Source organism: Daktulosphaira vitifoliae, unplaced genomic scaffold (genome assembly GCF_025091365.1).
Source record: "Daktulosphaira vitifoliae isolate Bord-2020 unplaced genomic scaffold, ASM2509136v1 Scaffold_1, whole genome shotgun sequence".
Classification (NCBI taxonomy): domain Eukaryota; kingdom Metazoa; phylum Arthropoda; class Insecta; order Hemiptera; family Phylloxeridae; genus Daktulosphaira; species Daktulosphaira vitifoliae.
This window is the reverse complement of record NW_026099572.1, coordinates 56,427,247-56,444,531: the sequence shown is the minus strand read 5'-3', so window position 1 is coordinate 56,444,531 and position 17,285 is coordinate 56,427,247. Positions and strand designations below refer to the sequence as shown.

At 25.1% G+C, this 17,285-nt stretch overlaps 1 protein-coding gene across 4 annotated transcripts in view; it reads left to right on the top strand.

Annotated features, from left to right (window-relative positions):
* The window catches only part of LOC126901546 (cytochrome b5-related protein-like), a 21,610-nt gene extending 4,386 nt beyond the window's left edge, over positions 1-17,224 (top strand). The window contains exons 2-7 of one of the 4 annotated variants that reach the window (XM_050678064.1): positions 1,397-1,454; positions 3,711-3,930; positions 6,226-6,623; positions 13,209-13,397; positions 14,135-14,338; positions 14,805-17,224. In XM_050678064.1, coding sequence (XP_050534021.1) covers positions 1,447-1,454; positions 3,711-3,930; positions 6,226-6,623; positions 13,209-13,397; positions 14,135-14,338; positions 14,805-15,099 — 1,314 coding nt within the window. In that variant the 5' untranslated portion in view covers positions 1,397-1,446 and the 3' untranslated portion in view covers positions 15,100-17,224. Of the gene's footprint in view, positions 1-1,259; positions 1,485-3,710; positions 3,931-6,225; positions 6,624-13,208; positions 13,398-14,134; positions 14,339-14,804 lie in introns of those variants that run through there. The other 3 variants (XM_050678071.1, XM_050678081.1, XM_050678092.1) reach the window with 3 other exon arrangements.
* Positions 17,225-17,285: the final 61 nt, after the last annotated feature.

The following is a 17,285-nucleotide window of genomic DNA, read 5'->3' as shown; positions in this document are numbered from 1 at the left end:
TTTTTTCAATTTTTGAGGGTAATGTCTTCGACTAGATACAATTTGTGATCTTTTGACGTATCATTGAAAGAAATTGGTTCGGTGAGAGCTGAGAAAAAGTGGTAACAGACACAAAAAAAAAAATAAATAAATAAACACATCTTAGTAAAACCAATACCTTCTCAGCTTCGCATCGAAGCTAAAAAATAAATAAACATATCTTATTAAATCAATACCTTCTAAGCTTCGCATCGAAGCTAAAATACTTAATGTTAATAAAATATCAATATTATTTTTAAATTTTATTAAGTAAGTAGTTAATGTTAATGCATCTGTCTGTATACGTTAATTGTTCGTTAAATAAATGAAAGAGAAATGGAGTTAACATAATATCGAAATATTTTCGTTAAGAGGAAACCTTTAACTTATTAAGTCGTTTATGCTCAGCCTTGATGATCACTGACCAGACTAAGATTTTTTGTTGTCATACGTTGAAACGCTTCATAACTAATTAGGCCAAAAAATGATGACCGTCAAAATTTTAATATAATTGTGTTCAGTTTATATTAAATTATTCACATTCAACGGATTTCTTTTAACGATACGTCAAAAGATCACAAATCGTATCTAGTCGAAGACATTACCCTCAAAAATTGAAAAAATTTCCCTCGTTCCCCGTAAATGGAAGAAACCTTCAAAAAAATTACAAATTTAAAAATCGCTAATTTTCGAAAGTTTTTCAATTTTTATTACTAAAAACTGCCGTAACTTTTTCAAAAATGAACAAATCAATATAATTTTTTTTTTTATAGATGTTTAATGTCTTTACCTATCAATTGGTATACTTTTTTTTATAAATCTGACACTTAACCTGCCCACAGGGTGGGATTTAAAATGTCAACTTTTTCACAAAAAATTAACTTTTTCAAATTAACTTTTGAAACTTTAATTGGGTAAGGAAAACGGATTTATAAGTTACATCAAATATAATTATATAGTTTAGATTATTAAAAAATTACATTCAAATTTAAAAGTCTACAATGTATTGCAAAATACCACGAAAATATTTTAATTATGCTTTTAAAAATGCATTACAAAATTAAAAGACTAATTGTTTTTTCAATTTGATTACTACGTAAAAATTAGGTCACACAAGAATACCTGTATTTGATGTAAAATATATTATATTGAGATTTAAAAAAATTAAGAATTCAATATCCAAGACTACATGTAAGTCATAAAACCTAACTCACTAACTCCAAGGTTAAACTCGCACATTACTTTTAAAACTCCTTAGTAAAGGACGTGTTTAGTATGTAGTTTTTAATTTTTTTTATATGGATTGATTTAAAAATAACCAAAAAGTGTTCTTTAAATGAATATACAAATTTAATTTATTTAATTGTTAATTTTATAGTTGTATAACAATCTGAATTAGTGTCGTGAATCAAATAATGTATAGCATTTATGTTTCTGTAAGTTTTTTGTCCATAAAATTTACATCCGTAAGTATTAGTTTACGTTATAATTAAAATCATCAAAAATATTGATATTTGTAAATGAACTTTACAAAAATATTTATATTGTCAGGTCGGTGCACAAACTCAAAAATGGTTATTTTTGTAATTCTTTTTTTAGTTTGTTATTCCTACCATTTGATGTAAAAAAATATTTTATCTTAATTTTTTTAGACAGTATTTTAATCTTTGAAACCGGTCTTAATAAAATTTCAATTTCCCATTTGTTGTATAAAGGAAGTTTTTCATGTTACGTGACGTTATGTAATAATATAGAATATAATTAAATAATGATACTCTAAAAATACCTAAATTATAAATCACAAACAAGAAATCTTCATCAATTTAATAAAATAAAAATATTATTTGCAGTTCTTAAGTATGATTAGAAAAATAGGTTTTAAAGTTACTATAACTAAAAACTAATTTAATTTTTCATTTAACAGTTATTATCACAAACAATTTTTGTTATTATAAACACTAAGTCTTTTAGTGGTTTAGAATTATTATATTTATGCCAAGGCTGAAAATAATTGACTATTAATTTTCATCTTGCAGTAATTTTTTTTACTGCGCTTTTAATATTTGTGATTTTTATTTACATATACCTATAGTATACAGTATTTAATAATATAATACAATTAAACTATAGTATAAATGTATAAAATAAAAATAAAAAAATTACTATGAGTATTTTTTTTTTTTTGAATATTAGTTAAAGCGCTCTACAAAAAAATTCTTTTGAGTTACAAACGTTTTTTGCAAAATATTAAATAAATTCACAGTTTACACGATATTGTACGGAACTTAATAAAAACAGAACTTTTTTAATATTAAACACCCAAATTAGAATAAAAAATTTTATTTTCAGTAAAACAAATATTAAAATTGAACCAGAACCTTCAAAAAGTAAAGACTTTTTAATTATTATTGGGTTTTTAGTCGTACATTTATGGCATACATGGTAACATTTTATTAATATAAAATTCAAAAATTAATATATATTGTGTTTTTATCCACAAAAAAATTTTTTTATGTATTTTCCTTAACAGTTTCTGATTTTATAAGTGATTCACCCTAATTCAATCAACTAGAAGACTGGTAAATTAACAATCAAATTTAACATATTTTTTATTGATTTTAATTTAGGGATGTTCTTCAGGCGAATATTTAAATTTTTTACTAGCCATTCTCAGAAATAAAATGTACTTTAAGTTTGTTAATTTTATTTTATTTCAGTTATGATCTTCCTCCTCATAAGCGTAGGATAAATTTTCTAACATTAAGGAGGCTACAATAATTTTTTTCTCTCATTAAAAATATTTTTTGTTTTTCATAATATTTTTACATTTATTTTAATTTAACCGTATTTTTAAATAATTTATTAAAAATAACAAGAAAACGAAAGAAAATGTAATTTTTTTAGATAAGTATCAATTTATAAACTACACTAATTTGTAAAAGGTAAAGACCCCTTCCCCTCAGTACCCTTCCTTGGTAGTGTAATTCTTATTAAGTTAAACACTTTCTTAAAACAATTTAAAAATGAAATATGTTTTTCTATAATTCATAACAACATTTATGAAGGTCATTGTGAATACCGGTTTAATAATTAGATTTAACTTGCTATACTATGATTATTATATATTTTCTAAAGATACCTTAGATACAAAATGCCATAGTTGATCATAGGTGCAAATTTTAGCGGGCTTAGACAATTATACACAATTATATAATTAATACAAAATAAAATGGAGATATTTATTATATTGTAATAAATAAAGCTTACTTTATAAGCACTTAAATTATTTGATTTTTAAATTGATTAAACAGTTAATTTATAAATTATTGGTTACCTTTTTGAAGTCTTATCTTAGTATATCAGTATTCATTTTTATGAAATTAATACTAATACATTAATACTCATTTATAAGAAAAAAATTATAATACATAAAACGTTTAAATATTTTATTATCAATATTATTAGACACTGTGATTTGAAAAATAATTGTTATTTATGTACAAATAAAAAATCAGAATTATTTTAGTAATTAACATTCTTTAAACAATTTTCCTGAAATATACCCTAGGCCAAAATAATTGCTGGGCCTGTTTTTAATTGCTTTATTATGATTATGTTATTTTTTCTTAAATGACCATTGTTATAAAAATAATATTTGGTGAACATGTAATTTAATTCATAATGGATTTTAGAAATAAACTGATGGCACCTCAATCAAGAAATAGCAGTTGGAAGTTATTGAGTAACTTAAAATGTACCCAAAAAAATATTTTAACTGCGGATGCATGGATGAAGGCACGCCAAGAGGAAGAAGGCGCCGAAAACCTTTGGAGAGTACATGATAAATTGTACGATCTTAACGAATGGATATCAAAGCATCCTGGTGGATCTCAATGGTTTAAGTTGACTAAAGTCAGTACAATTTTAATTATTTCCTATGCAATAGATATTTTGACTTAATGAACTTAATGGATATAAAATAGAGGAATATTTTATATGTATTATATTTTTGTGCTACTAAATAGCTTTACGGAACAATGTCAGTTATTTGGGAGATTACTGGAGGATAAATCCCTCATTGACATACCCTATTTTATAATTTTGAATGATTTTCATATTTTATAATTTAGAAACTTAATAAGAAAAAAATCATTTATGATGTATATCTATTAGCCCACTATAATATCCTGATGTAATTAATACAAATAAAGAATATATATGAGATTACAGTGCCTATGAATTTTTTGTATGTTACTGGTTTTGATCCCCTTTAATACAATTATTTGACATTCATTATTACGGAAATTTAAATAGTATGCATTATTGATAACGTTATTCTTAGGAAAACATTTCAAGGGGCTTGAATATGGATAATGGTTCAATAATGAATTATTATAATAACATATTTAAAAAAAAATTAAACATATTTACCTTGGTAAATTCTTTAATATTTTGTACAAAATTTATGATGCGAATAAGATATCATTATTTTTTTTTCTTTCAATGATATGATAACCCATTTAAAGGCCTTAAATGACAGGAATATCTAATCTTTAATGCTGCATTTCGATCGTCTTTTATACCAACTATAAAAGGCCTGTATTAACGCCAACCCTAAACAGCATTTTTTAAATTTGTATTGTCTTTCACAATATAAGACGTCCAGCAAAAAATAAAGGTATTAAAAAATATAATAGACAACAAAATCCATAAACTTATCTTGCTAATACCTTGTATCCACAACCCGAGATTATTTTCGAGCACTATTATTTATTATAAATGTAACATGCTAAAACCTAAAATTTTGTTAAATAAGATCAAGTTTGAACAAAAATTTAAAGTTAAATTTATACAAAATCCCAAAGTTTGCAAAAATTTGAATTCTTTCATATTTATTTTACTGTAAGTATCAAACGATAGATGCGTTATAAAGAAAATATTAGAAATAAATGTAATTCTTTTTTCACTAATAATTAATCATGATTTCAGAATTGTATTCATGAAAATGTTTAAAATTCTTAATACTACTTAATACTCAATACTAAATTACTATTAAATATTATAAGTAGTATTGATTATTTTAAAAATTTCTATGAATAAGATTCTGCAATTATGACCAATTATTAGTGAAAAAATAATTACATTTATTTCTAGTATATTCATTATAATACGGCTATCGTTTGATACTACAGTAAAACATATATAAAAATATTAAGCATATCTGTAGTATTGATAAAACGTAATTACTTCAAAATATTAACTAGTATTCACGTTACTATAACTTCTAGTGCTTTCAATATTTTTTTATCATGAAAATATCAATGATTTTTCTTTTGCTAAATGTTAATGAGTTTTTGTAGAAAGGCCACCAAGACTTTTCCTGTATGCCAATGGATAATACCAGAATATTTTTCATTGTTTTCATTACTGATAATAATTTCATAATCTTAAAAACTTATACCCAGATTATATTAAATACTAATGTATATAATTATCTATTTTTTATAATATTCATAAAATTTTATTTAAAGATACAATTAAAATAAACGATTACTCTATGATAAAACTTAAAACTTTAATTTATCCGTGTTTAAGAAATATTACATTTTTAATCTTAATATAATTCTGCCAAAAAATGATAAAATTTTGATTATAAATAAATTTACATTATTTAATTATATTAATAACATTTTTTAAAAATAAAAAAAAAGATTTGTATACACATTTAATATAAAATATTCCCACCTTATTTCACTTAATCATTTTATAATAATTATTAAAATTTATAAAAATTATTTTAATTATAGTGAATTTTGGTTAATTATAAAATATTAAACATCACATTACATTTTATAAATCTTTTTTAACAATTAAATATTTTTTTCGTAAAAACTATGTTTGTATTTTTAATTCATTTACATATTTTTAACATTTTATTCAGTATATTCTTTTAACCCAAACCTAATAACCCACTATATCTAAATATAATAATCAGAATGAAATTTTATTATGGTATTCTATTAATATGATACTAAAATATATGTCATTACTTTTAAAAATATTGAAATATTTAAAAATACTTTTATTTAAAAGAAAACATATCTGGTAGTATACGGGTTATTATTCTTAAAATTCTCAGGTTTTCAATTTCGCATCAAAGCTTAATATAATTTAATATTTTTTATTTATACACTTAACTTTTTTTAGGGGACGGATATTACAGAATTATTTGAATCCCATCACATAAATATGGATACAGTAAATAAAATTTTAAATAAATTCTACGTTCGTGATGCTACGACCAACAGGTTATCGCCATTTACATTCAAACCAGATGGTTTCTATAATGTACTGAAATGCAGAGTGGCTAAAAAACTTTCTTCCAAAGAACTTAAAAAATCTGTTCTCAAGTCTATTTTAACGGTCGATATTTTGATGTTTATGGCTTTAGTTACTTGCGCTTTAGCTGCAAAAACAAACATTTACTCTTTAGCTATATTATCTGGAATCATTTTAGGTGTAGGTACTGTAGCTAGCCATAATTTTACTCATCTGAAAGATAACTGGAGAATGTATTACATGCAACTAGGATTAATTTCTGTGCGGTATGTATTTTAATTGGACAATTTATTAGAATAAGAGCATAACACAAAATGTTGAATATTTTTAATAAAAAAGTAGTTTATAATTTTTAATTATTCTATCGTTATAAAATGAGTTGAGTTAATTTATAAAATAATTTATTTTATATTAGATTCGAGTTATTATTTTTAGGAAAATTTATATTTAAAAAAAAAGAACCCAGCACAGTGGGGACGTGGTATAGTTAGGTCAAGTATAAAGATATCTGACAGTGATTAAAATCGCTATCATAAAAAACGCTTCGATGCAAAACTGTAAATAGTATTTAATTTTAAAGAATTGGTAGATTATTCCAAAAGCTATATTTAAAAAATATAGTTTAAAAACTAAAAAAAACACACTTTTAAAGCACATTGAACTAAAAAGTTTAAAATAATTTTTAAAATAATACTAGTATTTTTCATTTATTATTGTTTTTTTAAGCTTATTTTAAAAATTATTTTAAACTCTTTAGTTCGATGTGCTATAAAAGCGTGTTTTTAGTTTTTAACTATATTTTTTAGCTTCGATGGGAAGCTGAGAAGGTATTAATTTTACTATGATGTGTTTTATTTTTTTTTTATATATTTATAAATTTTTTTTTTTTTTTTGTGTCTGTTACCACTTTTTTTCAGCTCTTACCGAACTGATTTCTTTCAACAATACGTCAAAAGATCACAAATCGTATCTAGTCGAAGACATTACCCCAAAAAATTCCCTCGTTTCCCGTAAACGGGGGAAATCTCCAAAAAAATTACAAATTTAAAAATCGCTAATTTTCGAAATTTCTTCAATTTTTTTTACTTAAAACTGCCATAACTTTTTCAAAAATGAACAAATCAATATAATTTTTTTATATTTCCACCATTTTTATGGGGAATGTTTCTAACTAGATACTATTTGTGATATTTTGGCGTATTATTGAGAAAAATCGGTCCAGTGAAAGCTGAGAAATAGTAGTAACAGACATAAAAAAACACATCATAGTAAAATTAATACCTTCTCAGCTTTACATCGAAGTTAAAAGAATTATTTTAAATATAAAACATAACACATTTTATCTATTTTGACAGATTCGCAATAGTCAATAGTAATTGTGTCAATAGAAGATTGTTAACAACTAATTATTTTGTTGAACATAGTAATAACTGATTTGGTCAAAGCTTTGAATATTTAAATAATCTATGTTAGATAGCTTATAGTAAATTCTTTTACGCAATAAAGGCCAACATTTAATTCAATTTTAAATAAAACAAATTTAAGTACAGTCAGGTTGACCATAGATGATGAAGTATAATTTTAATTTAGTATTGATTAATATCTGACGGTGATTAAAATCACTTTTGTAAATTTGATATAAGTTTAAAGAACTACGTTTTATTATTTGAAATGTTTAAAGATGTATCCATGATTTCAGTTTTGCACTGAAGTTTCGGACTTGTTGCAAAGTCTACCATCGGAGCAATATTTACAGTTTGTGGTTGTAACTAAACTGTCGGCTTGGCTTATTTACAGTTTGTTTTTATGTCGGCTGATAACGTCGATGTTCATTATCTGTTGTTTTCGTCTGATTTTTGTTTTTATTGTTGTTTACGAAATTTTTGGCATTTAGCTCTTCCTTTTCTACACCAGCAATTTTCTGATATGTTAAACATAATTTTTTACTCATTAAGTTATTATTTTTGCTGTTTATTGATCTTCTTTTTGCCTGGTGTATGATAGGTAACCAAGTCTTGCTAATTTTCCACCCACTTTCTCTTTTCTAATTTTCTGGACTTTTTCGATTTCTATTGCTTTTTTATACATTCGTTCACCAAAATTACCTTCATTGTTCAATATTTATATTATGGCAATATGGCGTTGATCAACTAAAATCTTTCTTGAAAAATCTAAATAGTATACACACCAACATACGGTTCACAATGGAAACTGAGAAAAATGAACAAATACCTTCCTCCAGGGACTTACAAGAAAAAAAACAGCCAAATGGGAATTTTGGCACAGGAGGGTAAAGAAAAAGCACACGTACCGACACATACATATCGATTCACACCACTGCTCCTCACAAAAAATGGGATTATAACTTACAATGAGCTGTAAGAATATATAACGAAGATTACATGAGAGAAATAAAACATATTTACAACAAGCACTATAAAATAATTGATACACAATCAATAACATGAACAAGGCACTTAGAAACGAAAAAAAGAAAAAATACTACGTTCAATAATGATAACGAAAACAAATATGACAATAAAGGAATACATATCAATGTACTAATATTGCCTTATATACAAGCAATTACCGGCCGCATTTCAAGAGCTGCAAATAAATTCAAAATAAGAACCAAAACTGAACTTTGAAACTCGAAGGATAGTTTGTCAGAAATGCAAACACCCGGAGTCTATGTAATGCTGTATTCATGTAGTAATTTATACATTGGAAAAACAGGAAGATTATTGCAACAAGAATAAAAGAACACGAAAAAGATGTGAATTATCAAAACAGCAGAAAAATCTGTAGTAGATGAACATGACAAAAAGAGTAAACGCGAAATTCAATTTGACAAAGTCCAAAAATATTGAACAAAGACGCTCATTTTGGCAAACTAATGTACAAAAAAGCAATATAAATAAAAAAATGTTCAGAAAATTACAACAGAGAAAGTGGGTGGAATATTAGTAAGACTTTGTTACCTATTTACACCAGGCAAGAAGATCAATAACAAGAAAAAAAGACATAGAAACATCTGTAAACATTTAAAATAATACAAGAATCCATAAAAGCTTTAATACATTCATATCGTACGTTTTTTTGAACATTATTAAAATTTGAACAGGAAGAAAGTTATATGATACATTAATATCTCTGAATCCTCCGCGTACATAGATTAATGATTGGATTTTCAAATTTTCAATGATTGGATAATTAATTTTAGTTGTTTGGGCAGGTTAGTTTTACAAACTACATGTCGCGAACACGGCACCTATGATTCTATTTATAAGTGTGCTATATAAGGAAGTGGGAAAGATCTTCTGGCCAAAACGTTAGAACCCCGAATGGGGAGGTTTCGACTAGTGATGGGGAAATATCGAATAATAACTATCAAACTATTCGAATATTTTTTAAAACTATTCGGTACCTCCATTCGAATAGTGTTTAAAATATTTGATAGTTTATGCTAAAAATAAAATATTCGGTGGTATAAAAACAGTTCGAATAATTAATCAATAGTTTAAAATATTTGAAAATGCTCATCACTAATTTTTTTTATTATTAATTGTATCCTATTTATAATCTTCGTACCCTGAATAAACAGTTTTAAAACAATCCTATTTAGATCGTTAGTGTTATTAAAACAGCAAAACTATAAATACAAAAGAGCAGATAATACTAGACTAAGAACAGTATACAAGGTATTAAGTGTAAAATAAGACTTTAGTATTTACGAGTACTTCTGTTGCGCATAGAACAAACCTTTCCGATAAAACTGACAATATATCATTAGTCATCGGAAAAAAGAACTGCTTTTTAATACGCTTTTATTAGTTTCACATGTATGTTGTATGTTGTATGTTGTTTGTATGTAACTTTCCAAACGCCACGCGTTATCGCATATTCCGTTGTCTAGACTAGACTGTTATACGCATTCACCCCTCCCCACGCCTCGCTCACAATACGACGGTACACTATTCCTATAAAAATTTATTTTTAGTTATCGTACCCGTACACGCGTGCTTGTCATCAATATTATATATATGTAAACAAATTTTTATTTTGACTGACCAATAACGCCCGCGTCTAATGCGCCTTACGTATATATATATATATTCCTACCGCCGTTTATACCTCGGGTATAACGTTAGTCCGACCCGCCCGGCCATAAAACACAGCTATACTTAGTGCATGATACTTTTACGTAGTTAAGTCGCATTATTTGTATAAATATATATATTCTAATTACTATTAAAATTAATATATTAACACGATTTATTCTAATTAAGAGATATAAAGTATTCATTCCGATTACGAGGGATGATTTCCGTATCGTCATTTTTCGTCACTACCTCCACGTTCCGGGAGTGAGTAATTTACGCGCCTGCTGCTTTCCTTGGATGTGGTAGCCGTTTCTCAGACTCCCTCCCCAGAATCGAACCCTGATTTCCCGTTACCCGTAACAACCATGATATTGATAGTAACTACTATCATAACATGAAACTAAAAAGTAAAAAATAAATATAGTTTAAAAAACTAAAAAAACACGCTTTTAAAGTACATCGAACTAAAAAGTTAAAAATAATTTTTAAAATAATTATGAACAAAAAATACTAGTATTATTGTGATAAAAGCGTCGGGCGCTCAATATACGAAAAATATGGCACAAAGCACCCACGCTTTTATCACAATAATACTAGTATTTTTTGTTCATAATTATTTTAAAAATTATTTTTAACTTTTTAGTTCGATGTACTTTAAAAGCGTGTTTTTTTAGTTTTTTAAACTATATTTATTAATTTTCAACCCATATTTATCAGTTTTTACCAACGACTCACAAATTAAAAATAAATAAAATGGTACTTTTTACTGTTATTAATTGTATAATAATTTATTTTAAGTATTCGTTAATTATCTTCTTATTATAATTAATTGTACTCAATAAAAATTTTAATTAGAACTAATCGAATATTTTTAAAAACTATTCGATAGTTTAAAATATTCGAAAATGCCCATCACTGGTTTCGACTACGCAAATCGGGGAAATGATATGGCCAGGTAACAATGATAATCTAATTAAAACTAAGAAATAAATAAATAAATGAATAAATGACGTATTACAAACTTGTATTTGTAAAATAATTCAACAATAAAATCCCCTTTGGATCAATAGATAATAGATAAAAATTTTCCACTTAGGCCAAACAATAATAAAAAATTAAATCTAAAAAAAAACAAAACAGCAATAATAATGTGAATAAATAATAATAATAAATCTTTATAACTAATAACAATAATAACCCTTTCTTTTTTTTTTACTATAAAATTCTTTTGATTATTATAAAAACACACAGACGAATAATTCTCGAAACACCAATTGATTAATACATATTAAAGCTAATAAAAAAAATTGATTAATAAAATAATGTATAGGAACTTTGGTGAAATAAATGAAATTAAATATAATACACTTATAACTGCGACTAGCAATATAAGAAGAAAATGTTTGCCTACTTAAGGCCAACAGTGAACAACACAAAAATACAATAATTAAAGTGCCGACTTAGCGCACACTGTGACTAGAAATATGTTTCACTATCTAAATGTATTTTTGATTAGAAATAATAAAACAATTAACAATATTATCAATAGTAACAATAGTAAGGTAGTGGGCACTGACAAGTTGCAAGCACCTGAAAAAAATTATATACACCAACACAAAATACAATTGTTAAATAATTCCTATTACTATTCCTATACTAAAATTAACTTAAATTTCGCTTCCCAATATAACAATTTAATAAATATGAATCTTTGTTAGTAGATTCATTCTTCATTTAACAAAAATTTACACAAAAAAAACCGAAATCACTTCAAATAACAAACAAAAAATACACTAATAAAACAGTGAAAAGAAGGAAGGAAGAGTGCAATCCGATTATGTGTGTTGGACTGGGAGTAGGTGCCGCACGCGCCTACTCAATTAATGTAGTATTAATACTTAAAACCATGTTTTGATCTGTATATTTTTCAAATAAATGAAGCAAATATAATGATAAAATTTTCATATCTAATAGAAGATAAGTCGTCAAAACGTCTTTCTTTTTTGAACATATAGTACATAAAAAAACTTTGAATGATATAGTTGCTCTGTTGCTATGTAAAAAGCTTCATAATTGGCCATGTTTACAGAGAATTATAAACATTTTGACTTTAACACTCTAAAACACCTTGGCATAAGAAAAAAACGTTAATGTGATTTTTAAGCTTTTTCTTATATATTAGTTAATAAATGGTTAAAAAAAAAAAAATATGTCATTATCAAGGTAAACATCTAAAATATTGTCAATAAAAATTTTGTAATATTCTGTAAAGATTTTATTAAGTTAATTCAATATAAAGTTAACTCTAAAAATTTCAAAATTGACTGTTTTATAACAACCATAATTTTTGGAACATTTTCCTCTATTAAGACGAGTGAGGGATTTTTTTATAATTATGACGCTTTTAACTCCAACTAGATACGATTGTGATCTTTGAACCCATCGTTGAACAAAAATGTTTCAGTAGAAGTTAACTAGTTTGGCCTATTAACACACAAAAAAAAAAAAAAAAAAGAGTAAAAGTAATAGATTCTCAACTATACATCGAAGCTAAAATGTATAATAAGAATATAAAAAATTATACAATTAGCGTAAAAACCCATACTGGTCCTTGTTCCAATAAGTGATTTAAATTATTTTGTATTTTTTAATAAATGTTTTTAACAAACATTTAATATATTTTATAAACAAACTAGTATTTTCCAGTATTTTAAAACTATTTAAATCTTACTTTATTTTACCTTGCAGCGAATGGAGAATATCGCACATATTCAGTCATCACATCTATACAAATACAGTGAAAGACTTGGAAATAACATTATTGTTTCCTTTTCTTCATTGGTACCCAAGTACCGATAAACCGTTCCATATTCGTTGGTTTCCATATTGCACTCCAGTAGTCTATCCTTTTATTACACTTGGTCAATTAGGTAGAAGGTAAGTGTCAAATAGTTTTACGAATTTTGCGTTTTAGTATAACGCGTGAAAATTGAAACTATAATTTTACGTTTTAACCATAAATTTTAAGAATTATTAAAATTTATAATAGGTAAACGCAAAAAATGTATAGTGTTTGTAACCCTAAATTCGGTTGTAGTCCAAATGCGAACTAGGGGAGGGCTTGGAAAGCTAAGCCTCCAATTTTTCTATTAGCTCCCACAGAAATCAGCAAAATTATATGCATTATTATATAAAAATTATTTTTTGGAGGGGAAAAATTAAATTTACTTCTTATGTTGTGGCCATGTACAATTGCACCAGGACTTGTGGAATGTTAATTTGAATTACATTTATGAGGTTAAAATGCACTAGTTTATATGACTGTCTCGTTTTAAGAACATTAATTGTAGTTAACTTGGATTTAAATCAATCGATACCTGTAAGAATATCAGTCAAGAGACTTGATATTTTTACTAAAACATTTTATATTTTTTATTTTAAAATATATCAATGTTCAACGTAGTATATTCAATTTAATTATCTTGTATAGTTGATATAAATTCAAAAAGATATCATTCGTTGTAGCTAAAACAACTTGAATATTTTTTTGTATATAGCTTTTTAAATCATATTGTTTTACAATCATTTTTAAATTAACTCATATTTGTGAAACTATTCTTTTAGTTATATATATATATATTCTATCAATGTGTTTAGAACAATATTAATTTTAGAACTTTAAATTTCAAGAATGACAAGGCTGATTTAATAGCTTTAATTATCCCAATGATATTGTTAATAAGTGGTCACTTGGCGTATATTGACGTGATTATCATGTGGCTATTAGTCATTTTATCAACAAGTTCCACATTTACCTTCATAGGATTTAGTGCAGCTCATCATTATCCCGAAAACTTCCACGATGGAGACGAACTAAGGTATTTTAAACAATATATTATATGTTTACACAAACTTAAAATACATACTATCACATTAAATAACTCACGAATAAAACATTTTATATGTAAAAAAAAATAAGTTCATACGACCAATTTACAGTTATATCTGTTCTTTTAATGAATCTAGAAATAATCAAATTCAATGAAATTATTATTCCTAATTTATAAAAAAAAAAATACAGGAATTATATAACTTAAGATTTAAAAAAAAATGTAAAATTTAGAAAACGTTCAGATTATTTAATGATACTAATTTTTTACGTTAACTCTATGAACTTTTTAAGTTCTTGAAATTTATTTCGATTGAACTATATATTTTTTTATTCAAAAATTGCAAATATGTAATAATTTTAATAAACATTTAAATAAAATTTGTATTTTACGTACTGAAATCTTTAAATACTGATGAAAACACAACAAATAATGCACTATTATTATTTTCTAGTGAGGAATATGTTGACTGGGGTCTTTATCAAACAGATTCCTGTTCAGAACGATTGGAATTCGACAATATAATCGTATCATTAATGACATTTGGTGATCATACATTGCATCACCTATTTCCAGCTTTAGATCATAGCTTGATACCATATTTACAAGATATATATGACGAGACGTGTAAAGAGTTTGGTATAGAAATAATCACTAAATCTTATATTGAATATATATTTGGCCAATTTAAACAGTTGGTTCGGTTAACTCCTAATAAACCTATTAGATCAAATGTTATTGTACAATGAAAAGAATCATTTATAGGTTTATTTTTTGCATATAATTATGGTTATCTACAAATAGATAAAATAATCATGTATATAATATTATTTGATGTATATATATTTTTTTTTTATTGTTTTGATTTAATTCAATTTTTTTTTTTTTATTTGGTTATAGGCCTTACTATCTTTTTACTTCTCACAAAGAGAGACAAATGAAAATAACATTATAATGAGATTTAATTTTAATTTTTTTTATAACATATTTTTATCGAGTTTTATCATTTTTCAAAACAATTGTTTTGATTTATTTCTATATTCTTTTTTTTATATTATTTAGTCATAGTCATTACAGCTACTATTTTTCTAAAAAAATGAAAACTATGAAAATAATATGGCTTTATACAAAATATAACATTTATATTAGAAGACTGACAATCTGTATATTATTTTATGATCTATGAAAATAAACAATATAACATTAACAAAATTTAACAACCTGCATATCTTTTGTTTATTGAGTATCTAAATTTTTTTTATTATTTAATATAATGCATTTGAGTTGTATTAAAAATTATTATGATAATTAATATTTAAACCTTTTTTTATAATAAGATTAACATAATTGAAGAAAAACTCACAAAAGTCAATCATTTAGTATAAAAAGTTATATATCCGTTATTACTTATACTGGGGTCATTCCATGTGAATCACATAAAGTGTGTGCTGGTAAAGTTCAGAAATTTATGAAATTTATGACATAGACTTCTTAAAGGTCATTGACAACAAAATAAGAAGGTATTGGTTATACTATGATGTTTTTTTGTGTCTGTTACTACTTTTTCTCAGCTCTCACCGAACGGATTTCTTTCAACGATACGTCAAAAGATCACAAATCGTATCTAGTCGAAGACATTACCCTTAAAAATTGAAAAAATTTCCCTCGTTCCCCGTAAATGGGGGAAATCTCCAAAAAAATTACAAATTTAAAAATCGCTAATTTTCGAAATTTTTTCAATTTTTTTTACTAAAAACTGCCGTAACTTTTTCAAAAATGAACATATCAATATAATTCTTTTTTATATAGATGCATGATATTATTACCTTTTATGTGGTATATTTTTTTCATTAATTTAACCCTTAACCTCCCCACAAGGGGGGATTTAAAATGACAACTTTTTTACAAAAAATTCATTTTTTCAACTTAACTTTTGAAAGTGTTCCGGAAGGTTTGACACTTTTATATATATCTTAAATTAAAGCTAATGTAATATACTTTATCATGAAAAAAAAAATTTCGGACTTTATTTTATCTTCAAGGTGAAAATGGCTACCGAATGCTATTTTTGTGTGAACATTTCCGATTTTGTATTTTACATTTTTAACTTTATTATGCTATAACTTTTTGAAAAATGTATAAGTAGTTCATTATATTAATAATGAACTAGCAGATCATGTAGCTTTTGGAATGATCCACCAATTTTTTAAAATTAAACACTATCTAAAGATTTGCATCGAAGCGTTTTTTTTTTATAGTGATTTTAATCACTGTCAGATATCATTATACTTGATCCAACTATGCCACGTCACCACTGTGCCGCGACCCCCCTGTGGGGTTAAATGCACATAAAGATAACTCAAATTATGACTGGTGGCAAATATCATTATTAATGAACTAAGTAATGTAAAAATTATTATTATTATTATTATTATATTATAATTTTAAATTATCATGAAAACAATTTTATATATTTATTTTATTAATGTCCATTTTTGTAATAATTTCTGGTGACCGAAGAGATTTCTAATATTCAACAATACTAATTGAAATTAAAAAAATTATATATATATATATATATATATATATGTGGGTACTATTGGTATCTAGATGGCACCACTTCCAGGGTCTGGAGATAGATAGTGGTATCAAGTATATAGAGGGAGATTAAATCAAGTCGTGAGTCGGCTAAGACGTGTCTCTATGTATATTTTTTAGTTTATAAGTGTATTCTGTTTTATATTTTTATTTCTGTGTTGTGTGAATATTTTATATAGAGTTTTCGTGTGTAATTAAATATATGTGTTATTTTTGTTTGTTAACATTTAATAGAGTTTTTGTGTATTAATTTATAAATATATAAATTAAATAATAGTATTGCGTCTTCGCTCTGTTCCTGTAATTGCCTGTTTGCATTTTCCCACATATATATATC